This window comes from Montipora foliosa, chromosome 8 (genome assembly GCF_036669935.1).
Source record: "Montipora foliosa isolate CH-2021 chromosome 8, ASM3666993v2, whole genome shotgun sequence".
Taxonomy (NCBI): Eukaryota; Metazoa; Cnidaria; class Anthozoa; order Scleractinia; family Acroporidae; genus Montipora; species Montipora foliosa.
This window is the reverse complement of record NC_090876.1, coordinates 41,520,591-41,548,090: the sequence shown is the minus strand read 5'-3', so window position 1 is coordinate 41,548,090 and position 27,500 is coordinate 41,520,591. Positions and strand designations below refer to the sequence as shown.

The window sequence follows — 27,500 nt, the reverse complement described above, 5'->3', positions numbered from 1 at the left end:
TTTGGAATTCAAGCTGATTTTGAGCAATACCACTCCATTCCCAAACCAACCAAGTGTCCCTCATCTAAGGAATGCAAATCAAACAAATTCACTTGTCTTTCAGACTCTGGTAAGTTTGCAACTTGTCAGTGTGCTCTACTTTTTTTTTTCAGTCTGTGAGTTAAGGCAGGGGTTTCAATAACTTCTGAAATAGCCGTCCACGATAGCCCATTGAAGGCGGCAGTTTGACAAGTTTATGATAGCATTTTCAGTGAAAATCAAGGCAAACTAGCCGGCAGTGTGAGGCAAAGCAGGCGGCGGTATACCGCCAGTAACCGGCTTCTATTGAAACCCCTGGTTAAGGACGGTGCCTACTAATTCCAAGGTATTTTTGAGCGGTTTACTGAATATGTGGGAAAAGGAAATCTTGACAAATGTTATTGAAATCCAAAAAGAAAATTTATTTAGTAACCACGCATTTTTCGAAGATCATTAATCAACAATATTTGTCAAAAGCTTTAAAGTACAAAGCAATGTATGGCATTCATTTCCAAATTGAAGCTTAATTATCTCTGAAAAATGCATGGTTATCCCCAATTTTCATTTTGGATACCAAAAGCACTTGCTAAGTTCTACTGTTTCCGCATAGTTTTAAACCGTGCTAAAATATCTCTTTGTTAATAAGCACCATGCATAGGAAATCCGAGTATCTCGAGATGCAGAGAACATATGCGCAATAGCAATGTCCTTAACTGCAACAAATGTTGTAATATTAGTCAAATTGCAGCTGAAATATGAAGTCATATGCTCAAAGGTGATGTTCAAAACAACAACAGTTACTAGAATGAGATGAGAAATTCACTGGTATCTTAAAGAGATAATTCTCTTGATAATCAGTCATATATTGCTTGATTTTCTTTTTAGCATCAGAGCCCAAAAGTTGCAGAGATTACCAGGAGATCAAAATTCAGGAACAAGTCCAGAAGCTTGCTGTTGGCACAATCCCACGATCCATGTGGGTGATCCTTGAGGATGACTTGGTGGATTCTTGTAAAGCTGGTGATGATGTCACTACATGTGGCATTGTGATGAGGAGATGGAAACCAGTGTTTGCTGATGTAAGATTGCAGATAATCAGATGCCAAATCTCTCCTAACTGACTCACCCCACTTACCCGTAAAATTAACCTCCCCTCCCAAACCTTCACACACACTTGCACAAAGTGGTCCTCGGAAAGCCTTTCACAAAAATAGTCAAAAGCCTAGAAACAAGACAACTCAACAGCAACCTTAAACCTTAAAACTAACCCTAACTCTAAGATACCGGTAAGGGTTTACGCCCTATCACTAGCCCTAATGAGCCTAACTGAACAACGTTGACTTGAATCTGCTATCATGCGCCCAAGTCAAACACAATTAACCTAAATTGAAGGGATTCTGGAGTGTTTGTTAAAGTCATAAAATATTATAAAAAATATTATAATATTAATCATCTTACTTTAAGAGGTGAATTAATTTTGGTTATTGTATGTACTATGTACTCCCTTCTTTTCAATGAGTAATTCCTGATAATGTCACTGCACATTCCCCCTTTAAAAATCCTTCACTGCATGCTAGCAGGCAACAGATTTTTTTGTGATTGACATTCTACAGAGTCGCTGTGACCTCGAGTTGGTGCTGAAGGCAAATCACGTGTCTGTAAACAATGAGCAACGAGCCGGAGTTGTTGTCACTGAAGAGCTTAAACGTGAGTTTGAAGAGTTTTGGACAAAGTACAAGGATTCTCCTCTGCTAGGGAGGAACCATATCCTTTCCAGCTTTTGTCCACAAGTGTATGGCTTGTACGTTGTTAAACTTGCTGTTGCTTTGGTAATCATTGGTGGAGTGCAAAGAATAGATCCAACTGGGACCCGTGTGAGGGGAGAGTCGCACCTACTTTTGGTGGGAGACCCTGGTAAGTCACAATAATTAACAATAGACCCATAGCCCTTGCGGGCTACGGGTCAATAGCCCATGAGGCAAAGCCGAATGAGCTATTGACCCGTGGCCCTTGAGGGCGAAGGGTCTTATTGTTTTAGTATCACCCAACTAGTCGGACAGAAAAGGCAATAATAAAGTTAGCAAATGCAAGTTAAAGAAATAATTATTTGGGAATAAAACAAAAGAAAGCGTAACGCTTTTCGCTACTCGAGGACTATTTAATTTAATAATAGCCCTCTAGTAGCGTGGCCAATCAAAATGCAGGATTTGCATTAGTCCACTCGTTGGGTGATACTAATTATTATTATTATTATGCTATCTCTTTGCCTCTCTGTCTTTCTTCTATCCCCTCCCTCCTTCCTTCCTCCCCTTTACCACTTGTGCTACATAGGCTAGTGTAGGCTCTATTTATTGCACGAATCAAAAAGGCCCATGAGACATTCCTTAGTGACAGGTGCCACTAGTCACATTTCTCACTATATTGCACGTGATTGGTTTATATGCTACTCTGAGTTGCTGACAGAGTCTTCACAATTGAAAGAACAACTGATTGTGACTCCGATGTTTGATTTTATCATACATAGTCAATGACTGTACACTTATTCCTTGGTACCTTAGCAAGAAAGACTGCTAGAAAATGTACTATGATATCTTTTGCTTCTTTTCTTTGGGAGCTGCTGTATACTTTGCAGCTTTCATCTACCAATAATTATTATTAAACTGTTAAGATCGAAGCGCGTATACAATGTACATGTATTAAAGTTTATGGAGAAAATTGGAATTGCTCCACATCATAGCCTTAAAAGAGGTCCTTTCATATTGTTATAAGAAAGATAACAGGAAGGAAATGCTCAAAATATTTAATTTGCAAGCATAGTGTGCTTGTTGATTGTTTTGTTCATAATGAGTCTGATAATTTTCTGCCATTTTTGCGACTGTAATACTGTCTTTCAGAACTCTCATTCCACATACCCAGCCTTAATAATTTGATACCAAAATCTAACTGCAAGCCACTTTAATTTATTTTAATGAACTTAAAATTACCTGAAGAAAAGCAAGTTCTGAACAGTGGAGTGTTTTAATCTTAAAATTCGGATTTTTTAATTCAGGAACAGGAAAATCACAGTTCCTAAAGTATGCAGCCAAGATAATGCCACGGTCAGTTCTGACCACCGGCATTGGGTCAACAAGTGCTGGGCTAACTGTGGCAGCGGTGAGAGACTCTGGCGAGTGGCAGTTGGAAGCAGGGGCTTTGGTTTTAGCAGATGGTGGCTTGTGTTGCATTGATGAGTTCAACAGCATTCAAGAACACGACAGAACATGTAAGAATCAACTTATTGGGTTCATTTCGATTAGAAAAAAACCTTATTTAAATCCATATGCCAACATTCTACTATTTCAGGAAAGTTTCATTTGAACTCTAATATCTTCTTCCTTGGTTTCAGCATGGAAATGACGAAACAAATGTCAATGTGTTTCGTTTTTGAATTTGGGTCCCAAGATTACATTATCACTGCAAATTATTAACATACAGTACCTCTTCCGAAATAGTTCAAAAAAATGTACACCATTATGCAAATTATGTTTTGGAGATACTTGCATTCCGTACGCTAACCTAAAATCCAAATTGAAGTAAAGTACTACTACTACTACTGCTACTACTACTACTACTACTACTACTACTACTACTACTACTACTACTACTACTACTGCTGCTGCTGCTGCTGCTGCTGCTGCTGCTACTGCTAGTAACTGCTACTACTACTACTACTACTACTACTACTACTACTACTACTACTACTACTGCTCCTTCTACTGCTACTGCTACTGCTGTTGCTGCTTCTGCTAGTAACTACTACTACTACTACTACTACTACTACTACTACTACTACTACTGCTACTGCTCCTGCTCCTGCTACTGCTACTGCTAGTCTGCTACTACTACTACTACTGCTGCTGCTGCTACTGCTAGTAACTGCTACTACTACTACTACTACTACTACTACTACTACTGCTACTGCTCCTGCTCCTGCTACTGCTACTGCTAGTCTGCTACTACTACTACTACTGCTGCTGCTGCTACTGCTAGTAACTGCTACTACTACTACTACTACTACTACTACTACTACTACTACTACTACTACTGCTTCTGCTACTTCTACTACTACTCCTGCTGCTTCTGCTAGTAACTGCTACTACTACTACTACTACTACTACTACTACTACTACTACTACTGCTACTGCTCCTGCTACTGCTACTGCTACTGCTATTGCTATTGCTATTGCTACTGCTACTGCTACTGCTATTGCTACTGCTACTGCTACTGCTACTGCCAGTCTGCTGCTACTACTACTACTACTACTACTACTACTACTACTACTACTGCTGCTGCTGCTGCTGCTGCTGCTGCTGCTACTACTGCTGCTGCTGCTGCTGCTACTGCTAGTAACTGCTACTACTACTTCTACTACTACTACTGCTGCTGCTGCTGCTGCTGCTGCTAATACTACTGCAGCTGCTGCTGCTGCTACTGCTAGTAACTGCTACTGCTTCTGCTACTACTACTACTACTACTACTACTACTACTGCTGCTGCTGCTGCTGCTACTACTACTGCTGCTACTATAGCTAGTAACTGCTACTACTACTTCTACTACTACCACTGCTGCTGCTGCTGCTGCTGCTACTACTACTGCTGCTGCTGCGGGCGACAAGTTAAGAGGGGAAACGGCTGACTTCCGGTTGCCGTCCACGTCTCAGCGGCCAAAACGTGTTTGACGAGAAATCTGAAATGTCTCTATGCATGGAAATGAGGTTCTGGGGTCGTGCGACCAGAGGTTTTTTTTTTCGTCCTCGACCGCTGATTTGGAATCGCTGAACATTCTCTCCGACCTTGAAAAAAATTCCTCTGGCACCCAGGATAAACGGGATCCCTTAAAGACTTCAGGATCTAAGAAACAGCATGTTCAGATGACATTTCACATGTGAGTTAATCGTAGGGTGGAATTATTTTGCAAAGTCAACAAATTTGTTGATTTCGTGTTTTCTTAAGCCTGGTTTTCACTAGCGACACGGACACAAGGGCAAGCAAATGTAGCTTATGCTAAGTGAAAACGAACGTCAATCAACCACGGCATCAGCTGTTTTGTTCAAATGATCAGACCCGGGGAATCTGGATCGAGTGCTTTAATTGGCCAGACACGACCAGACGTAGCAAGTGCTGTTTCGTTTTCACACAACGAAAAGGGAACGCAGGCATAATATAAGCGGAAGCACAAGGAAAAGGAAACAATTCTTGATGCTTGTGCTTTTGCTTGCGTCGACCCCGTTTTCACGGTGAAATAAACGCTTTTTTGTGCTTACGTCGTCAGTGAAAACCAGTCTTTGAGGTCCACATTCAGAGCCTTTTGGCGTATTGCTGATAATGCTTAGAAACAAAACAAAAATTTGAAAAGCACTGTTTAAAACTGAATCTCTTTAACATTTGTTTTCAGGTATTCACGAAGCCATGGAGCAGCAGACGATCAGCGTGGCCAAAGCAGGAATGGTTTGCAAATTAAATACAAGAACCACTGTGCTAGCAGCCACTAATCCCAAGGGGCCCTATGACCCAGCAGAGTGCCTCAGTGTAAACATTGCTGTAGCCAGTCCGCTGTTGAGTCGTTTTGATCTCGTCTTAGTTTTACACGACGCGAGAAACGAAGAGTGGGATAGGTTTGTGACAAATTCCACTTCTTGTATGCTGGCCATTTAACTATACAACACCAACACCAAACCACGATAAGCGGAGAAAACCAATTTCCAACACAACCTCGTCGCGTTATCTCCATCAAAAGAACGTCTGACCCTATAGACTACCAAACTATAGCGGCAGCCTTGACACACAGTCATGAAACTTATAATGGTGGCTCCTAAAAAATTAAAAGCTAAAGTAGTGGATAATCTTTGACTTTCTTCTCGGATGCCGAATTCAGTTCTCGCTACCTTTTTTTTTTTAACAGAATGCGATATAAGCTAGGGTTTTCTGCAATTTAGTGCTAATTTGTGTCAATTGGGGATCCCCTTAAAAACAATCTTATCAGACTTTGTTTCTTGCTCCTCCGCGAGAGCGAGTCTTTTTTGACAAGAGGATTCTAAACCAATTCTCAAGCTAACACGTAACTTAGACACTCAACTGGAAATCACTCCATTATTTAAGTATGCGGTGTTACAATTGTATTTTTTCTCTTTTGTTAGAATCGTTTCTTCGTTCATCTTGGAAGGAAGAGGTCCTCGTACGATTAGTAGTTCCTCGTCCGAGCCTTTGTGGAGTATGGACAAGATGCAGGCATACTTCTGTTATATTAAAACACTTAAGCCTCAGCTGACTCCAGAGAGTAACAGGTAACCTATCTTCATAATGTGTTTAAGACAAGGAAAAACTTCGGCGTCGCCATTACGCCAACCTCTACAACGAAATTTTTTAAAAGATTTTCAATGAATGCGTTTTGATCGGAAATAAATAAATTTTAGATTCGCTTAATATTTTTCTTTCTCAAATTTCCGGAGCACTGCCATCTTGAATAATCGTGACGTGTTACGGTTTGCCCTCTTGTTATTATACAAAAGCTCAGTAGAGCGGCTTTCAATAGAGTGTCGAAAGTAATTAGCGAAATACTTTGGTTTTGCATTACTTCACTCAGTGATTGGTTCAAAGTTCTCGCGCCACTTTTTCAACCAATCACAAGTGAAACCAAAACTAATCGTGGCTCGCGCGTGCACATTTTCCCGCGCTTTGTGTCGTCTACGTGTAATTACTTCGAGTTTTGATTGGTTTACTGGATTGTCTCCGTCCTTTTTGATTGGCCAAAGTAATTACTTTGGTTTGGTTTTGATTTTACGACACTCATTTGAAAACCGCTCTATTTATGTCAGAACATTGTTCTGTTGAACAGGGCAACCCAAACACGTGGCAGCGTTGACATAGTTTTCTCCGATTTAAACTTATAGACCTTATTCATAAATGGCGGTCAATTTATAACTCTTTTGTCAAAGTGCAAATTAGCCTACCAACAGTGAATTGAAAAGAATTCTTGCTCTAAAATGAGGCTTGGTAGGCTAATTTGCACGTGGACAAAAGAATTATAAATGTGACCGCCATTTATGAATAAGGTCTATTGTTTACTACCTTAAAAGTAAGCAATTCTAAGCTAATAAGTCTATGCAGAATTTCCTGTTCCTTGGGAAAATCTCGTTTCTTTGGGATAATTAACTGATCTTTGATTACTCTTCACACATCCGGAGTGTTTTACGAATTTTTCGGTAAAGAATGCCCGGTGATTGTCAGTTTCGTGAATTTGACCAAAATATGTCTTTTGTTGTAACTTTTGTTTGCCAGAATTCTGAGCCGCTACTACCACTGTCAGCGTCAAGCAGACCTGCGCAATGCAGCCCGTACCACTATCAGATTACTGGAAAGTCTGATAAGATTAGCCCAAGCGCATGCGCGGTTAATGTTTCGTGAAGTCGTTACTGTTCAAGACGCTATTGTAGCTGTGACGTGCGTGGAATGTTCCATGCAAAACAGCGCCTTATTAGGGAACATGAACGCCTTGCATACGCGATTCCCGGATGAACCACAGGAAGAGTACTTGCGCCAGGCAACTCTTGTCCTGAAGCGGTTAAATCTGGAGGATATGGTCAGCGTTATAAACAAACCAGCTTTCAATGAAAATGGAAGTCCAGTTAAGGACAGCGAGAATAATTTGGAAGAAAATTCGTTTTCTGGAAACGTGTCTCGCTTTGACGAAAAAACGACGTGTGAGGAAAGACAAAACTCATCAACGCACGATAAAAACGATAAATTTATTACGCCGGACGAAAACAATTCGGCCTGTAATGGTTCAGATGACGTTGATTCGCAGGGTAACCTCACTGGCGTGTTCCCGATCCAATCGACGCTCGAAGTAGGGGCCGAACGTCATCTTCGTAACGATTCGAATTGTGTAGAATCTGATCCGGAAATTAGTCGGCAAGGACAAAGAAAAATTGGAAGAGGTGAGACCTGCGGCACTACTAACGGAGGTATTTTTTCTAAGCCGTCTGGTTTCCCGGCAAATTTGAGATCAATCGCAAGTAACAAGGACCATTCCTTGAAGGCGGGAAATCGTAACACTGTGACGCAGTCATCGCTAGAAAAGAGCAAAAAGGTTATTGAATTGTTTTCAAAGAAGCAACCTTGTTCCTCTGAAAAGGTGCTTGACTGTCAGAGCGCGCCAGTGGATAGCAGGCAGATTTTTGTGACCGAAGAACTCGACGATGAAGAACTGGAGGTAGAGTGGTCTTCCACTGTTATGTCAACTTTGCAAACAGTATCAAACCTTAATCATTCAATGGGGTCCTTAAGAAGAAGAGATAGAACTGTGTGATTTAGGTGGTAGGTTTCGAACGTTTTCCATGTTAATAATGTTGCCATTTTCTTGTAAACACCACCACCCATTATTATACACAAACACATTAATGAAAGGGAGATATCGGGTACTTCTTGCTCGGTCCGGCGAACCCCGAGGAAAAGCACTTGAAGAAAGCGAGGCCAAGAGCCAACACAAACTCAGCGCTTGCAGCGTCACATCCAGGGACCAGAACCCGCGGTAATTGGCTACTCAGCTGTTGCGATGTCCCTGCCAAAGTTTTGTATATATTGTCTGTATGTTTGCTTTGTTTTGTTTTGTTTTGTTTTTGGTTTTTTCTTTGTTTTTGTTTTTGTTTTTGTTTTTTGTTTTGGTATCATAAAGGCAAAGCTCATGCAATAAAAAAATAAAAAATCTTGATTATGGAAGGGTCTGAAAACACAATTGAATTAGCGTTTAGTAGACTACGTGATATACGTATCATCTTTTAGCCGTCTCGACGAAACAAGAAACTGCCTCTGTAGGTGAGTCTAATTCGTCCCTATGTTGCAATATCGTACCCGTTGATGCCGTATTAATTAGAGAGCTTTAGATTCTAGGACGAGAAGGACTGCGAGTGCGTGATTTTCTCATAGAACAGCAGTGACGATGAATGCCGGGGTAAAGGAAAGTTCAAATTTGCGCACAAAAATTTTAAATGTGAACCAAATAAAGAGGGCGTACCCTCGAAACGTTTGGTTCACATTTGAAATTCTTGTGCGCAAATTTGAACTTTCCTTTACCATTCATCCGCATTATTGCGTAGCACAGTTTCTTCGAATTTTTGTTGGAACAACAGCGAGCGCACAAACCAGCGTCATTTTCGCGGGAAATACGTGATACCGTCGTCATTTTAGTACGACGTTTTGCAAGAATGTCGTGTCAAAACTAGTCAACAACACGGTAGCAGTTATGGCATTGTTTCGATCAGCAAAAAGGCTCAGTTACCATCAATAAGAATAACTGAGCAACCTACACTGCTAACAAAGAGTAAGATTAATCGTCCGGGTTATAAATCTTCCAAGTATTTTCGCTAAAAACGGGCAGTCAAATCTCGTCCTAGAATCTAATGGACCCTATTAGGGTGCTTAAGGTGATTTCCTGGTTTTGCATTGCGCAACCCTACTGCGCATAATATCTTGCGTCATTGGCTCGCGCAGTAGCGCGGGCACTTTGATAAAATGGCGGATTTTTATTGACGCCAAGCTTAATCCGTCAAGGATTCTCCAGAACGAGTACGGTTACCCTCATTTTTTATTTCATATTTTTGTTGAGAATGGTGTCTTCATGGAGTATTAAAAAAATCAGCAAAGATCTATGGCCAGTTTTTTGGCAATTTCATAAAATTGTACGGAAGGATGCATTACAAGTCGAACAGCCCACACTCAAGTTAAATCTATTTTGGAGTGATAAGTACTCCCAAAGCCATTCAAATACATTTTTTTCAGGTGGCTCCGCGTTACATCATTGATTGCGTTTACAAAATCGAGCTAAATTTGTCCAACATCGGGGATGCGCTGCAATAGACCTCTTCATAGTTGTGTACTTAGTTACCTGGCCTTCAAATGAAAGTGAGGCTGGTGTTGACCTTGTTATGATACAGACCTCCCTCATTTTCTTATGTTAATGATTTTGTTGTCATGCTAATTAGTAAGAATTTAAAAAAGAAAATCAGTGAGGTTTCTATCGAAACAAGGTCACTCCAGCCTCACTTTCATTCATAGGCCAGGCAACTAAGCAGATAATTGTAAAATGGACTATTGTCAAAACTGCTTAGATAGCCGTATTTTTCAGCGTCGTACCATGGAAACGAGCATGGTGACTCCCCTTTTTCATTGCATTTTTATCATCTCCTTGATAAGTAGCAACAGTGTGCGAAGTTTCATCGGAAATCTATGACAAGTTCTATTTCTAGGGAATCACCTTAAGGTAGGTGCCTACTAATTCAAAGGTATTTTTGCCCCGGTTTATGATTATGCAGGAAATGTAGATCTTAACAAGTGTTATTGAAATCCAAAAAGAAAATTGGGAGTAACCACGCATTTTTTTAAAAATGATTGATGAATAATATTTGTACAAAGTTCTAAAATACAAAGCAGTGTATGGCGTTCTTTCTCAAATTGAAGCTTAATCAAAAATGCATGGTCTACTTTCTCCGGATAGTTTAACCCGCGAAAAAATATCACTGTATTGGTAAGCATCACCGATAGGAAACCCGAGTATCTCGAGATGCGCAGAACGTATGCGCAACAACAAATAGTAGGCACCGTCCTTCAGCAACGACAACGGCTACGGCAACGAGAACTTCACAAATTTGCATATTTATTTGGCAAAAACAAAAGCTTTGCACGCCCTGCAAGTGCGTTTTTCACTTTTGTCCGTTTCGGTGCCGTCGTCTGCAAAACAACAACGTGAAATAGCCAAATTTGAAGTTTATGAAGAACGTCAGCACTTGAGGATAAGTTTTTATTTTCTGTATTAAATTAAACGCGGTTTCGACCAGTGTCATTTTTGAGGAACTTCCACAACCTTTTCGAGCGGTGTGCAGTGTTGTCGCAACGATGGGAACATTACATGGTCCGCGTTATTCGTTCCCTGTTCGCCATGGATTTTAATTTAGAGTAGCTTGGTGTAGCTAGTATATCCGAGCATTGACCCTCTCAACCATGGTATATTACAGAGGACAGACCACAACACCGGGAAACTCCATGCCCTGAGTCTTCGTGGATAGTGTGTGGGTTCTTTCACGTCCCACAGGTTTATGAACATTGAAGGGTTGTGAGACGGAACCAACGGTTTATTGTTCTTATCCGAGAAGACTAGAGCCGTCTAACCATTTGCAGATGTCATTTTCTCCTCAGTTATTTTTGAACACTTTGAGTGTTGCTCCGGCCCGAGTTTTGATCCCGCGACCTCCCGCATAGTAATCCGATGCTTAACCAACTGAGCGACCAGGTCGTTTTCGATTAAAACGGCTGATTCCAAGAAAACACAACAAGTGTTACTTTTCTGGCTTCGCTCACACTGTATCTTCCGTCTCTTTTCTTTATTGAAGACTCAGTCAAAAAGTACTACGTCTAAAATTATTACAGCGGTAATCTCGAACACATATTGGTTCTACTATCTCGTCGTGAATCCTAATACAATATATGTAAGTTTAGGTTGACTTCGTCGTAAAAGTACTCATGAGTTACAATAAAGATAAGATAGATAAAGAAATAAGATTGACAATAAACACATGAAAAAAAAAACTAATGGCAAGGTGCGACGGGGGAGAGGAACAGAACTTTAATTCGTTCCAACAGACCTATTCATTATGGCCGCCATGTTGGATTTGCTATTATCATGCAAATTAGCTACACACTTCTGAGGGGGGCAAACAACACAAGTTAATGCTTTAATAGGAATACTCCTAAAACAGTATACACTATACTAGGAGATAGGTTATTGGAGATAGGTTATTAGAAGTTCGAGAGGTTATAACGAAAATCTTAGCCGCACAGAGGATTTTTTTCACGTTCATTGAATGTTTCTCACTTAAGTAGTAAAAGAGAATGATTACACAAGTTACTTCGATGTTTTTTTTAGTGAAAAATGAGGAGATAACGACGTAGAAAGTGAAAATGTAAACGGAAATTAAAGATATAAAATTATTATAAAAGGTACTTAATTCTAAATTCTAAAGTTTACTTTTAGCAAAGTTATTTCAATATTTCGACAAGCCGATTTTCCGCAGTTTGCCTTTTTCCAATGTTTGCCCCCAGCATAACACATGGCTAATTTGCAGGACAATAGGCCATTTTACGGTTGTTTGCTCAGCGACCTAGCCTATGAATGGCTGCGAGGCTGCCGGTGACCTTGTATTGATACAGCCCTCGCTGCTTTTATCATGTAAATTGTGTTTTTGTAATTCTAATTAGTCCGTATTAACATTGCAAAAGCACGAAGGTTTGTATCAAATAGGGTCACCGGCAGCCTCGCTTCCATTCTTAGGCCAGGTAACTTAGCTACAGCTGTAAAATGGTCTATTTAAAAACCAACATGGCGGCTATCGTGAATAACGCCCATTGACGCCTAACCCTTCCCCCTACTAAAGTGTTATAGTCACAGTCGTAGCTACCGAGTATAAATCATTGCAAATACTACAAGAATGTGCAATATAAAATGTTCTGATTTGTAAAAGAAAGACAAAATATTTAATAATAAAAATAAAGCACAAATACATTTACAACGTGAACTTGTACTTCTGGGTTTCTAAGGGGAAGGAGTGTGTTTTATACAAGGGTAGAATCAGGGAGACATTTTTTCTAAAAGAACAGAAATATTATTGCCATAGCTGACGTTTGTTTTCTCACAATTTGAATGGAACAAGCTTGCATTAGTAGCTCTCACTAACTCGGCCTTTTGACAAACGACTTCTGATTTTATTAAGTTGATGTAATGTTTTAAAGAAAAACGAGAAGGAGTGTTTTGTCGGGTTTAAAACCACTCGCGTTCGCCTCATGGATTTTAGACCCGATAACATTCCATAAAAAGCTTGGTGCAAAATGTGAGGGGAAGATATTAGCATACAAGAAAAACAAACCGAGCCTCATTACTATTCTTTATATAAAGAATTCTAATGAGGATTGTTTTGTCGGGTTTAAAGCTTACGCACGTGACGTTTTATCGGTGTTTTGATCGGCTTTTGACCTCATGAATTATTAATGAATTGAAAGTGAAATTCGAAGTGAAAACAGTAAAAGATGTTTGCTACAGGCCAACTTTAGTTATCTTTGTCGGGAAAACTCTTTGGGGTTAAAAGCAAGTTTAAAGTGCCACTACGATGAAAATTTGCATGTCCTTTTTTCTTTAGATTTTGAAAATAGACCTACTAAATAGGTATCATGCCAATTTTTATCTCAAAATTCCCAAGGGGAAGTATGATAATTGTAACGCAGTCTTTCGGTTTTCGCTGTCCGCCATTACTCGAACAGCAAATGACCGTGAGCGAGGAAAAGGGTTGGGTCTAGCTGGATCGCGTGGGGTCTGACGTCATATGCGCATCGCTCAAAATAAACGCGGCTAATTTCCCATGCCGTCTATGAGATGTGAGAGATCGCCGAGTTGCTTTTTGCTGATGTTATATACATTACTCCTTGATCGACTTGTTCGCTTTGTCAAACGCCCACGAAGCGGTGCGCGTATGACGTCACTAGCCAAGTCTTGCGTGAAGACCGCTTACAAAATAATCACAGGCTTCTCCAATGCCGTCCGAGTAATGGCGGACAGATTTTTGGCGGTTTTTGCCTGGCTATTTCCCGGCTTATCTCGCTTCTATCGTTCCAAATTTAAATGCATTGTATTATTTTGAACATATCGACTTAATTGACGTTGAAAAACTTCGAAAAGAAAACCAAAAATTTTCGTCGTAGTGGCACTTAACATTGTCTTATCAAATTCCCTTTCAAAAGACATTTTTAACGCTGATGTGAAGCTTCTATAAAGCGTATTCACTCATCGCGACTAAAAATCGGGTAGTGAGGACACTTTATGACAAATACACAACAAACACCTTAAGGGCCTGGAGACGAAAACACGTCGATCCATGCGCCTCAAGTATATCTTTGGTAGTTTTAAATACTAATCTGCGCTATTTAGGCCTAAGCAGTTATTCCAGAAGCGTCAGTTATTAATGTCCGACAAGGGTGACATTTTAGATACATATAGCATGTTCATCTCGCCAGTCTTAACGCGATGTAACGTATTTCAGGGTTACCGCGGTCAGGAAAAAACAAAAAATTTTCAAGATCAGAGGGAAAGTCAGGGAATTTTATTTTTGGTAAACCAAAATCCTGTGAAAAGCGCAAAGAAATCGAAAACAAAGAGAAAAAATATTCATGGTCTTCAAAAGAAGCTGAAGCAAATTTCATTTTAGGCCATTTTACAGTTGTTTGCTCAGTGACCTAGCCTATGAATGGCTTCGAGGCTACCGGTGACCTTGCATTGATACAGAACTCACTGCTTTTATCTCGTAAATTGTGCTGTTGTTGTAATTTTAATAAGTCAACATTAACATTAGAAAAGCAAAAAGGTTTGTATCAAAACAGGTTCACCGGCAGCCTCGCTGCCATTCTTTAGGCCAGGTAACTTAGCTACAACTGTGGAATGGTCTATTAACCTAATCAAAAGGTCAGGGAAAAGTCAGGGAATTTTTTTTTGTTATTGATGAGTGGCAACCCTGTAATTGTCATAAAGTGTCCCTCCTTACCGTAGCGGATCCATTATACTGACAACCATTCACTCTCGTAATGAGCAGTCATTTTTTGAAACCAAAATAAAAGAAAATATTTGCGTACGAAGAGAGCCTCCTAGGGAAGGGGGGGGGGGGGGGGGTTGCCTTGGGTCAATTTCGTTACTCCAATGATGTCATGTGTATACATATATCTGTGTCACTGCAGACCACGATAATCCCGCGAAGTCAGACTCGCACGGGAATGCAGTCAGTTCTTCCGCCACTGTTCGAGAATTAAAAAAATTAACATTAAATCATGTGAAGTAGATAAACGTTTCAACAGCACCACTGTCATCTATTGTACAGGAGTCGTTTCTTCGTTTTGATCGTACCTGATAAGCTTTATTGCACGTAGCAAACAGTGGCTTGGTTAAGCTACTCTTCAGATCGCGTTTAAAAAAAGTTTATGTATATTTATGTATGTCTGTAGGAAGATGCGGATTACTCTCGAGAATTGGAAAATATTCTTGTGAACTTTCTCGCGAGAAAAGCAATCAACAACCAATCTAATCAGTCTAAAAATAGTATGATGACTAACGGACACTGGCCGGACGTCGTAAAAGATTCTCCCATGAGTACTACTCATGGGAGAATCGTTTACGATGATGATGAAAAACGACGGAAGATCACCAAAGCAAGAAAAGCAAATAACAACGTATTTGTGCACACAAATGCTTCCAAGTGGTTTCTGAGGTTTAATAGTTCAAGGTTACTACTAGCAGTCGCACCTTCGCCATAGGTCTCCCCAGTGGAACGCAAATGACGAATTATGCAATTCGACATTTTACGGATTCGGCGACAATCTTAAATCCTGTTGTTCCAATCGATTTATTAGGGAGCTTAAAGGGGCTAGGTCACGCTATTTTAGGTAATTTTGTTTAATTTTGTTAATTATGAGCTCTAAACATCAAATTGGCAGAGCAAGAGTCTTTCATTTGCAAAATCACGGCCACATAACAACAGAAAATGATTTTCCAGCTGTGTAACTGACATTTTGATATAGACTGATATAAATTTGAAAAAAGGTGGGCCGACGTTTTTCAAATTTACCCAAATTCAATCCATTTCAATCCTCTCCAGTTTTGTCCATCCATGTCCCTTCTTGGCTTCCCTGTGTTTTTTTAGAGTTCATGTATAGTTTTGAACAGTTATTTTGATATTTTAGTTAATTCTATGACCATTTGATCAGTGCTGAAATTGCCTAAAATTGCGTGACCTAGCCCCGTTAAGCAACGACAACGGTGACGGCAACGAGAACGTCACAAATGTGCATATTTAGTGGGTAAAAACAATAGCTTTGCACGCCCTGCACGTGCGTTTTTCACTTTTTTCCATTTCGTTGCCGTCGTCAGAAAAACAACAACGTGAAATAGCCAAGTTTATGGTTTTATGAAGAACGTCAGCACTCGAGGATAAATTTTCATTTTCTCTCCGAAATTGAGTCCCGTTTCGACTGGTGTCTTCTTTGAGGAATTACCACACCCTTGTCATATTAAAAACGTTGAAATAGTCGCGAGGCGATTAAAATAACGCAAATTTATATTTTGAGATGACGTTCTCGTTGCCGTCGCCGTTGTCGTTGCTTAAGCTCCCTAACACGGAGTTTACCAAAACGACGACGGCTACGGCGATGACATCACCAGAAAGCAGGGAGATTCAAGCTAGCACGCGACATTTCTTAGCCACGGACGGAACCCGGAAGTGAACGTTTCGTATGCCGGAAGAGTAGTCTCTCAGATTCTTCAACTAATCGTCTGCAACGGGAAGAAAATACTTAACAATGTAAATATGATAGGGTCAAAACTAATTAGAAAGGTATTACAGCTCATTTCCGGTTGCCTTCTTTGGCATAAAAATGTCACGTGCTTAAGCTCCCTGACATTGGTCAAAACAGGAAAAATGATCGTGCTGCACGTGCGGCACGTATTTTATATTTCTCTCCTGTACTTGGCAAAAGACCAAAGTTAACGTTTTGACGACAACGTGGGCATACAACAGTGACTCTCTCCGCATTCTCCCTCTTTACTCAAGTTCAAGTTTCAAGTTTATTATAAAGCCAATGTCAAATTAATACAAAGCAACGCTAGCCCGCAAATAGCTAAAGCTAATCTACGCGGGTAGCGAGTAGGACTGTTTACAGAGTAAATCTAAGTGAGCGCATTACATAAGTAGCGTTAAAATAAATATGTATGCACATTGAATACTCGGTATTAAAGACTAATAATAATAAACAAAATAAGTAAATAAATAAAATGGAATAGAAATTGCGGTTAGATAAATCTACTTTTAGCAATTATTTTAAAATCTAATAATTAGTGAAGGTATGCCAACATAATCATCATCTTCCATTAAAACTTGTAAAAGTCGATTATGTATAATTTTCTTAAATACGCATTTTGGTAATTTGCGTAATTCTTGTGGGATGCTGTTCCATAATTTGGCCCCTATCTTGAAAAGATTTTAATAGATGGTTAGATCTTGAGTATTATAATAATTGCCTGCTAAAGAAAATCTTGTATTGTAATTATGTATCTCATTTGAGCAATCAAAATTGAAAACATCATGCATGAGAATTGAAATAGATTTAAAATAAAGCAAATGCATATTTACTGGAATAGTATTGGAGGAAGCAAAAAGAAGAATTGCATTTGACCTTTAATAAGGTGCAAAATATGTGAGGCGAAGGGCTCGCTTTTGTAAGACCAAAATTTGATTAAGCTTGGCCCCACACCAGAATGCCGTAGGATAGATAAGGGAATATCAAAGATCGATAAATTGTTAGCAGTACGCTTGTAGGTACATAATATCTTAGTCTGGCAATAATGCCAATCGTTTTGCTTATCTTTGAATTAATGTGTCCAATATGATATTTCCAGCTGAGAATTGAATCAATTAGTACACCTAAATATTTGCGATACGACTTTTTTACTTAAAATCCATCTCTACTAATTCAATCATTATACAGCAAAAACAACGAGGAATAACCGGGTTGCGAAATACTTATTTTCAAGTAACATTTTCGTCGCCGTAGCTGTCATTCCCTATGGGTGGTTTTCACGTTACGCCATCGCCGCCATGTTGGTGGACGAAAAAAAAAAGATCTCTCATTAGCTTCGTCCACACGCAGTTGCACATTCCAGCATTGTTATCTGTGTCTCTAGAGATCGGGGATTGCTTGCAAACCACCTATGAGCGACTAAAGCCTCATTTGCACTGGCAAATGTGGACTTGTCAAGGAAAACTTGCCGACTGTACACACTAGCAAGTTCTCCTTGGCAAGTTTTTCCTTGACAAGGACACTTGTCAAGGAAAATCTTGTCATATTTTTCCATTTACACTGCCAAGGAAAACTTGTCAAGGAAAACTTGCTAGTGTAAATGAGGCTTAAGATCTACGACGTCGACGAAAACGCCACCCCATAATATAACTGTGCAAAAAACAGTAGCATTCGGGGCGATGCATAAGTCTTTCGCGATGTTTCCATCTCGAGGGACTGCTCGTAGTAAATTCTTAATGAGCCAATATCGAAAATACCATAATACCAGGAACCCATGACCCGGAGCCTACAGCTCCCATACTGGGCCTATGTAACGGCATTTTTACAGACCGATCTATTTTTAGACTATCTTTTCCGGAAAAAACAAAGGCAGTTCCGGTTCGGTGACCCTATTACGTCAGCTTAATTTCTTGTAATTGGTCATCGGGCTCCCGTGGGAGTCTCATTAGCGGGAAATTCAATCTAAAAATAAATCGGTCTGTGAAAACGCCGTGACACGAACACAGTAGAGTTGTAGGCTCCGGGTCATGGGTTCCTGATAATACTGTTTGTTTGCCCCTCCAAAATTTTGCATTAGCATTGCTTCCAGTTTTTAAGTCCCAAGAGAAAATGAAAACAATGCTTATGCAATTGTACCATTGAATTCTACGGCCTCCTCGGACATGGAGGAGTCATGTAGCAGCTCTCGTAACGTATAACGTGATTGGTTCGCTACCCAAGCCAAAAACAAAAGGCTAAACAATTGAAACCATGACTTAAACTTAAAAACAATAGAAGCTGCTTACAATACCAAACAATAGCAGGTTACCAGAGCTGCTACACTACTGACATGGAGGGGCAGGTATTTGCCACCAAGGGGATGTCTAAACAGTCGCAAAATATGTCGAAGAAGGAGATGTACGTCAAAGAGGGGCTCCGTCTCTTCTCGCCAGCTTTTACTTTTGTTGAATGACAGCATTTGTGAAATGTTGATCCTGATTTGAAGTGCGGAAGTTGAAATACACGAGAGTTGAATATCATCGCAGTTGAGAAGTTGATCCTCAACTCAGTTTATTACTTATCACCGTTTTGTCCCTAGTTTAGAAGTTCCCCTCCCTTCACTTTATACTACTGACGATATTAATTAAGCGCCGCCTTCAAATAAAAAGCATCAGGAACCAGAGGCACGTTTCACGAACGTCCCGGTAACTTTTCGGGCCCGAAAACTCAGTTGTGAAACTGCATTCCGCTTGTGTTACAGTGCGACGCGCCTTACCGTGGCCACCTAACAAAGTTTTTTAAAACTTACACGCCAATCAGGGTGTGCGAATTTGATTGACAGTCACCCCTCCCAGCAAAGTTCGCATGGTTGTAAAGCCTTGTTTTCACTAGCGACGCAAGCATAAGCACAATGGATGAATGGGTTGTTGAGTTGACTTACTTACACGTAGTTGTCAAATGTGAAAGTCTGTTGGGTGGCCACGGTAATGCGCGTTGCACTGTAAAAAGTTTGGTCTTTTAGTATGTTTTCAAGTTAACGAAAATCAAAATGATTCTGAAAATTGATGAATTAAAAGCTGTCACGTCATAAGTTGTGAAGGAATTTGTGACATCAAAGATATTTCGGGACCTTCTAGAAACGGGCCGGCCCCTTCAAATATAAGCGATGGCCTTACTCTTAAAAAGCCTAAATTGATTAACAGAAACCTTTGAAACGGTAGTACGTCACAAGTCAATAGTAACCAACCTGTAAAACGTTCTCTCATTAAAATTAATAAGTCACCAAGTAAGACTCACGGTGAGTTGTATCGAATTGAGTTGTATAGACTTTCTTCAAGTTGTCAGTTATTAGAAACAAATCGCCACTTCTAGAACGCCAAAATTTCAAAAACGGTTCGGCGTTTCAGTTAAGTACTTAAAGGGGCGTAGGACGCAAGACAAAGAAATCTCGTCTTTGTTCTGCGATAACTGGATGGAAACTTTTGTCTACATGATGAGTCGACAACCGTGCCACACAGCAGCAAACATTCGCAATATAAAACAGTCGCCCTAACATACAAACCAGAAGATCACCTTCCCTTCTCCCCCCCCCTCCCCCACCCCACCCCCCACTGAAATGAGCTCTCATGATAGCCTATCATTTGTGAGATATTTGAAATATTTTGTTTCGTTTTCGTTTTCCTACCACCGGTGTGTGAAGAATGCAACTGCAGGAATAGCCCACACTAATACTATGTATTTCACTCGAGACAAAAGACGCCCCACGACGTTTGATAAGCTCATATTGGTAGGTTTTATACAAGGTTTGGCAAGCAGAATCATGGTTGCAGCTTTGGTAATCCTCGCTACATATCACTTGTGTCTTTGGCACCGGGAAATCGACGTCCCCTACTTCATACCTTGTGGGAAAATTGCTTTCTGGGAGTTCGATGTGTACCGCCTCGTCATGTTGATGGCAAAATGGCGTTAAATTCGGTTGGTCCATTGCGACACTTGAAGCTTGTTGAGATTGATTGTTCCTTGAAAATAACATTAATTCAATTTAGTATACGAGCTTGTAACGAAAAGGATGAGACAATTCGCTCATGTGACTTTCGGGTGGGTGGGGGAACATTGGTATAGCGCTGAGCGAATCGGGATCCCGACCCTGGGGTCCAGGCTTAGCTCAGTCACCCTGCTGTTTCTTTAGGCAAAAGAGAGTCTAAGTCTCTCTCGACCCATGTGTCTAAATGGGTGCCGACTACCCTGCGATGGACTAGCATCCCATCCTGGGGGAAGGGGGGGGGGGGGGTGTGGGTGTGGAATACTCACATTCGCTTCATCCAATTGTTGGGTGGTGTTCAAGGTCATTTTGCACTATGAAAACAAGGCGACCCAAAGACCCACGAAACTCAAAACGAAGACCCGTAGTTATTAGGAAATTCATCGAGTGATAGATACTAAATCATAAGCTCAAAGGTTAATAAGACGTATGATAGTTTGTCTCACGTTGTAACACGTAGGTTTCAGATCGCGACGTTTCGACCGCTTACTGCTTGTCTTCTTCAGGGCCCGGTTGTTCGAAAGACGATTAACTTAAAGGGAAAGTACGGTCTAGAAAAAGTTTCTCTGAATCGAAAGTTCTTTACCTGTGTTGTCACACTTGACCACTCATCGGGACTAAATGCATATGTTTAAATAGCCAACAATAACGTACCCTGCGAGCAGTTTGTTTCTGCTACGCTTCCCGAGAGAGAGCGGCAACACTTTTCCAAGGGTAAAGGGTAAGAGGGTAAAGGGTAAAGGGTAAAAGGGTAAAGGGTAAGAGGGTTAGTATTTATCTTACAAAATTTAGCATTTTAATTTCTTAAATTTTCAACAACTTGACCCGTGATGTAAGAATTACCACAAGCGATATTACTTGTTTGCTCTCATATCGTCTTCGTCTTTCAAATTCCTTGAAAGTTATAACAAAACTCACATGTAGTTCAACTATACCCACTGGGAAGTGACAACAATTTTACTTACATTTACTACGACTCGGTAATCTAAAGAACAACGCAAGATATAAAGTAAGGACAAAGCGGTTTTTGTTTGAGTGTCGTATAAGTGCTGAAACACGCAATTTATAAGGTCACTCGGAACTCACGAAGCAAATTAATGCATCAGTGATGCACGGCAGTTTTTAATGCACACTAGCGCGAAATTTTTGTGGGCAATCACCAAGCTGTACAAATCCAAGTCAATTCTAAATTCACTTTAGATACTCGAGTAAAACCTTTGTCCATCTCACTTGTCAAAAAAGGTTTGCAAAGAACACATAGTCTACGACACAGATACAGTGGACCAGGCAGAAAACATTGCTTTCACTTCATCCCCTGTTCTCTTCGAAAAGTTTTCCTTACACAGAAAAACTAATGCACCTATCAATGTAAACCCCGTGGGGGGGGGGGGGGGTACCTTTGCTCGGGGGTCGGGACATTTAATTTTTTTCGGCAGAGAAACTGGGACCAAGATAAAGCGTGGTTCCCTGGCATCGTCTTTCTTGGCTTTGGAATGGCGTGGGTTTCTTGAAATCAAGTTCCAGAAATTCATAGTTAAAGTCTCTAGTCTAGAGCTCTTTTTATAAGGATAGTGATCTATAATCACATGCTTTTAAAAGTTCCAGTTTAAAATCGTTTCATTGTTACTGTTACAGGCATGAGGTTGTGGATCAGAGATCACACATCTTGTTTTTCTTTGAGTTTCATGCTAAGTTGAAGTCTTGATTGTAGAGCATCGTTTATAAGGATAGTTTATCTATCATCACACTGTTTAAAGTTCCAGTTTAAATTCGTTTTCATTGTCTACTAAATACTCTTACAGGCATGACGATGTACATGACACATCATGTTGTCTCATAAGGGAGATATGTTGATAAATCAAGTTTGCGAGATTCATACCAAGTTTAAGTCATTAAAGTTATTAAAGGTATGTGCAAAGCTTGTCTTTTAATTGGTATTTTCCCCTGGGTGGGGATTTCTAAACTACATTTTGATGAACGTATGCTGCCCCACCTTTGGGAAATTGACCAGAATTTTTGCTGCTTGGTCAAATCCCCACCCCTTGCCCGCACTCCCCCCCCCCCCCCCCCCTCCACGGGGTTTACATTGAAAGGTGCATAATTATGAGCACCTGATATTATTCGAGGAAAAAAATGTCATTTCGAACACGGGTTACTGCTCAAACCCTCACCCGAGTGGGGTTTACTTCACTTAATAGGCTAACTTAATCACTTAGCCCAATAAAAAACAAATAGTGTGTTCAATTAAACTTGGGGGTGCGTTCGATTGGAAATCCGGTTTCAAAATCGCGATCTTTCTGATTTTCACTGGAACACAAAATCCTAAAACGGATTTATTTGCGGATTTTATTAATTAATTGCACTCATTCTCGACATTTCAATAGCGAACCATTTTTGGATTTTGTGTTCAATTGCAATGCTGAAAGATTCGAGTCTTAAGCTCTGCATGCAGATTTTCGTAGCGAACGCATCCACAAATTACAAGCGAGACAGAAAATATCAGTTTGCCGTTTTTGCGCCATTCGTGGGATTTGGTCTGTGTTCCGAGTTCGATGTTTTCGAGGACAGGTAGCTTGCAAACTAAACTGAACGCAGGGTTTTCGGAACAACAACAAGAGGATTTATTCAAAAATGAACGTAGTTTCCACGAAGTGAAACTCTAAACAGCACGTATTCGATAAACTTACTCGGCCTCCGCCAACTTGAATAAACACTCCGGCTACTGTCACACTTGACTAAACACGGCTAACGCAAACTCTCTTCGCTTGTAAACACCAGTTAAAAAACATCGCTCAGACTCGCTTACTCATATACTTTCACAATGAGATTCTATAAGTTTCTAAAACAGTAAACAATCTAATAATTTGAAGAGATCATCAGGCGTAATTTGCGTTTTATATGCACTACATTTAATCTCGCTGGGAATAGCAGCAATCATTTGAAAATATTGAAGAAAGTTAATTTCTAAATCAAATTTATCCTGAAATTCTTGGAGAGACAAGAACTTTCCGTCTTCATTAAGCAAATGTTGCACCAAAAAGATTCCTTTTTCAAACCATGTTTTCCAAAACAATGTTTTCCCCTCAATCTTTATTTCCCTATTATTCCACAAGACAAATTTCCGTCGCTGGTCAAGGTTATACATATTAACAAGACAAGCTCCTGAAAGTATTCTAGCATTTCTTTATAGAACAGGGGCAAGCTTGAATCAATGCATTTTGTATCGTGGTTACAATTTAGTAAAAAGGTTAGGCCACCATGTCTATTAAAATAGTAATTTGGAATTGCCTTCCAGTTAGCGTCGCTGCCATCTAGCAGTCTGCCAATCCAGCTCAGACGAAGGGACTTTGACATGGTTCAGAAATTAATAAAATTTAAACCTCCATCTACAAGAGGTTGATAAATCACTTTTCTCTTAATTTTGTCTTTCTTATTTCTCCACAGGAAAGCAAAGAGTTCAGCTTGCGTTTTTTGAATAATATTTTCAGGGACCGTAAGCATCGAAGCAGTGTATATCAACTGAGATACTCCTATTGTTTTCGCTAAGAGCGTTCGGCCATAAAGAGAAAGGTCACGCGTCTGCCACATATTCAGTTTCATCTTCATTTTTTGAATTCTGCTAAAAAAATTGGCCCCATTAGCTTTTTGTTGATCGTATGATATATATGTACCAAGGATTTTTATAGGTTCTCTTATCGATGTGAAATTCAATATCTTATTCTTGCACTCTTTCTTCGATCCAATCCACATAGCTTTTGTCTTTGTCGCATTTAATTTAAGACCTGATATTTCACCGAAGATGTTAATATCTAAATATACATAGTTAGTAGAGGGGAATCCCGATTCCTTTAGTTTTACGACAGGAACCACATCCAATTACGGCGCAGTTAACGCCAGGCATGCCGAAGATTATATTTATCACTAAAACGTACTCAAAAAAACATCACTTTCTCTATAAACTTTGAAAAACCACGATCATTCGAACAAGCTCACATACTAGCCGCCATCTTGAAATCTATGTGTGCACCATCAAAATCACGTGACATACCAAAAACCTTAACAAAGAGTTCTCCCTTTGAAGTTTGCCGGCCTTCATAACCATTCCCCTCTACTACAAAAAGTTAAATACACTATAATTAGGGATACATGAAATACCTACGAAATTTCAAGATGGTGGCCAATTCGTGAAGTGTAACAATTAGAGAGCTGGAAGGCTCAAAATAAATGAAGGTATGTACATCTAAATACCTCGCCATGGTGTTATTTAACTAAATTTGACCGATAGATGATTTTTAGGGGTACTCCATGGAGTAGGGCTCTGCGTTGTGTCCTCTCCCGGTTTATAGTCCTTATCCGAGAAGACTTGAAAGTCTAACCATTTGCGAATGTTTTTACAAAGACAGCACTTTCTCCTCAGTTATTGTAAGACCATGAGTGTTGGTTCGGGCGGAGTCGACCTCACGACCTCCCGCATGGCAGCTCGGTGCTCAACCAATAGAGCCACCGGTGCGCGGTGTTTTTTGTCTTAGGTTTCTTTTGCTCATTTTTGTTTTTCAAGATCGAAATCTACTAATGTAAATTTTTGCCGAATATCAGCGTTGAAAATCATTTGGGAGTAGAGAAATAAACTTCTTGGTCAATTTTTAATCTGGGATTAGCGTTAATCGGCTTTTGAACAACCCGGCCAAGGTCGATAAGATTAGTCGATAAGCTAGTTTAGTGTGGGAGGTGATCGTTCTTTCATAGTGGCTGCACTTGAGCTTTGGAATGTGTTGCCTTCCTTCAATTAGAAGTTGCCATCCTTCAACTGGAAGTAAAGCAGAAGGATAGGGAGGGAAACAATCTTTGCTTTTTAAATAGCTTGCGCGCGGCCAGTTTGCGGAAAATCGTTTCGGAGCTCTTCTGTCGAACAGGAACGCTTGCTACGCACGCTACTTTTTATACGTTGTCTATCGACCACTTCTTTATTTTTCTAAATGATTTTTACAGTTGGCTTTTGTATTCAATCCTAGGGTTTACAAAAAGGTTTATAATCCTAATATATATATGAGGCCATGTCCGATAAGCGTAGTTCCAAATCCAATCGGTTTCAAGTCCAATCCGCCGTTCAGGGACCCTAGCTTAGCACAGCGTGCGTTGATGGCAAAAACTTGTCAAATAAATGGATAATCTTGTCCTAGGCGGTCCGGTCTGGTTGCCAAAAGTTCCAAATGAAAGTTTTCAAGCACAAAAATGCGGGTCAAAGGGAAAAGCGAGGTGGTCGTGGGACCCGAAGGCAACCCAGCTATATGCAATGTTTGTGTATTTGGTAAGAAAATCGTATTTTCGAAATCCATAGCTAGCAACTTGAAATGGTCAGTATTCATCTTATCAAAGGTGAGGATTGAAGGGAATATATCGGTCGGGTGTCACAATTCTTTACGCCCTCGTGTGAAAAGCAACTCCGACTTCTTGGCGGTGCGAATTGCGTCGTCTGTTTAATAGAAAACACACCAGTACACAGCTTTCTGATGTTCTGATTCGTAGTATCAATTATATTGGCTGGGGATACTTTGAACAAATCGATACAAATTCACTTAACTTGGCGAAATTGAAACATTTTAAGACATTTTAAGATACCCAATACACATGGAACCAGCGCCTTTCCATGATCACTATGACTACCAATATACAGCATGAAATCGAGGCGAGATGCTAGCTAGTCCGTCGAAAACCTTCAAATCAACTTGCATCGAAAACAACCTCATCCAAAAACCACGCGAGAGATGGGTGTTCTTCTCTGTAGAACGCAATTATTACTCTGTGCATCACGTTGGTGGGCTGTGTCAGTGATTGGTGGATTTGATCCTTATTGTTCATTTGAGTAACGCCCCAAGAGGTCCGATTCGAAATTCTTCCCTACTAGGCGGCTCGTTGACGAACTGTCGTGTTTCTCGATCGTTTGTATCCACGCTTCCCGTTATCCTTGTTCATGTTATTAAGGTGCAGTCTTACGTGGATAGCCTCCTTCTCTCTTCGAGTGTACCAGCAGTGTGAGTCAAGACTTTACTTGGTTTCCAAAGCAGGTGGTGGCCGGTCTTATTAGGACATTACTAAACAACTAAGCACCAAAACACCATGTATGACCCCACCATACATTGAATACTAACCTACTAAGGTTGGATTTGAGATTAAATATCGGTTTAGGCCTAATTAGGCCTGAAACGTTATTGCTCCTAATCTCAGTCTTAATCTGAATCCTAATCTTGATCTCAATTAGTTAGGATCAAAGACCTTAAGAGCTTAGAAAACAAATCCTTTGCATAAAGGTGTACTCGCGAAGGGAAAATGCCAAATTTATCGGAATTCCTGTGGAGGTCATTTAACAGCTCTGGGGAGGGCATGGAACAAGATCGTCCCTCACAGCAGACCGAAAACACCAAGGAATATGCCTATGTTATCGGTAGTTTTAGGTAGATCCAATTTAGCTCAGGCCGATTTTATATGATGTTCCATTGTTCTATATCAATAACGTTTTAAGATTTTTGACCGCCGGGTGGTAATTAGTGACAAAAGGCAAATTTCTTTCGTTTTTTTTTTCTTTTGTGTTAGAACCGATGTTCTGGAGGCAAAGTTGACCTCGAGCAGACACCTCACCTTTTGTATGATTGCATTTGCATAACCGCGTGCTCTCAGGCGTTGTTTGAATTTCTCAAGGCTCTCTTCAAATGCGGTCTCTTCACATTTGATATATCAATCTTCACACATGGCTACGAGGCTTTATGGTTAAAATATCGAACTCGGCCTTTACCTTTAATAAGGCCAGGGGGAGGGAGGTGGCGCTTTGTTGAATAACAATTTATCGATGTCCACGAACTTGCGAAGAGTTGAGTAAATATGTTTTGTTGAACATGAAAACATTTTTGTTGAAGTTGAATAAATATATTCGTTCCATAAAACGTAGAAGTTGAATGAATGTAGTCCTTGAATGAAAATATCCTGTGTTGAAGTTGAATGAATACAGTTGTCGAATGAATATATCCTGTGTTGAAGTTGAATCAAT

At 40.1% G+C, this 27,500-nt stretch overlaps 2 protein-coding genes and 1 long non-coding RNA gene across 3 annotated transcripts in view; 2 read left to right on the top strand and 1 right to left on the bottom strand.

The window, feature by feature from the left end:
• Window positions 1–8,785, top strand: part of LOC137968951 (DNA helicase MCM9-like) — a 14,293-nt gene extending 5,508 nt beyond the window's left edge. Inside the window, exons 2-8 of the mRNA XM_068815434.1 lie at window positions 1–109; window positions 904–1,097; window positions 1,632–1,932; window positions 3,068–3,280; window positions 5,453–5,672; window positions 6,195–6,341; window positions 7,336–8,785. The exon at window positions 1–109 is cut by the window's left edge and continues 77 nt beyond it. Of these exons, the coding sequence (XP_068671535.1) occupies window positions 1–109; window positions 904–1,097; window positions 1,632–1,932; window positions 3,068–3,280; window positions 5,453–5,672; window positions 6,195–6,341; window positions 7,336–8,365 (2,214 nt within the window). The 3' untranslated portion in view covers window positions 8,366–8,785. The remainder of the gene's footprint in view (window positions 110–903; window positions 1,098–1,631; window positions 1,933–3,067; window positions 3,281–5,452; window positions 5,673–6,194; window positions 6,342–7,335) is intronic.
• Window positions 8,786–14,935: 6,150 nt separating this feature from the next.
• The window catches only part of LOC138013102 (uncharacterized), an 18,270-nt gene continuing 5,705 nt past the window's right edge, over window positions 14,936–27,500 (bottom strand). Inside the window, exons 3-4 of the mRNA XM_068860068.1 lie at window positions 20,316–20,435; window positions 14,936–16,414 (exon numbers count right to left, since the gene is read on the bottom strand). Coding sequence (XP_068716169.1) covers window positions 16,339–16,414; window positions 20,316–20,435 — 196 coding nt within the window. The 3' untranslated portion in view covers window positions 14,936–16,338. The remainder of the gene's footprint in view (window positions 16,415–20,315; window positions 20,436–27,500) is intronic.
• Window positions 24,635–27,500, top strand: part of LOC137968082 (uncharacterized) — a 5,759-nt gene continuing 2,893 nt past the window's right edge. Inside the window, exon 1 of the long non-coding RNA XR_011116620.1 lies at window positions 24,635–24,688. This is a non-coding gene — a long non-coding RNA (uncharacterized lncRNA). The remainder of the gene's footprint in view (window positions 24,689–27,500) is intronic.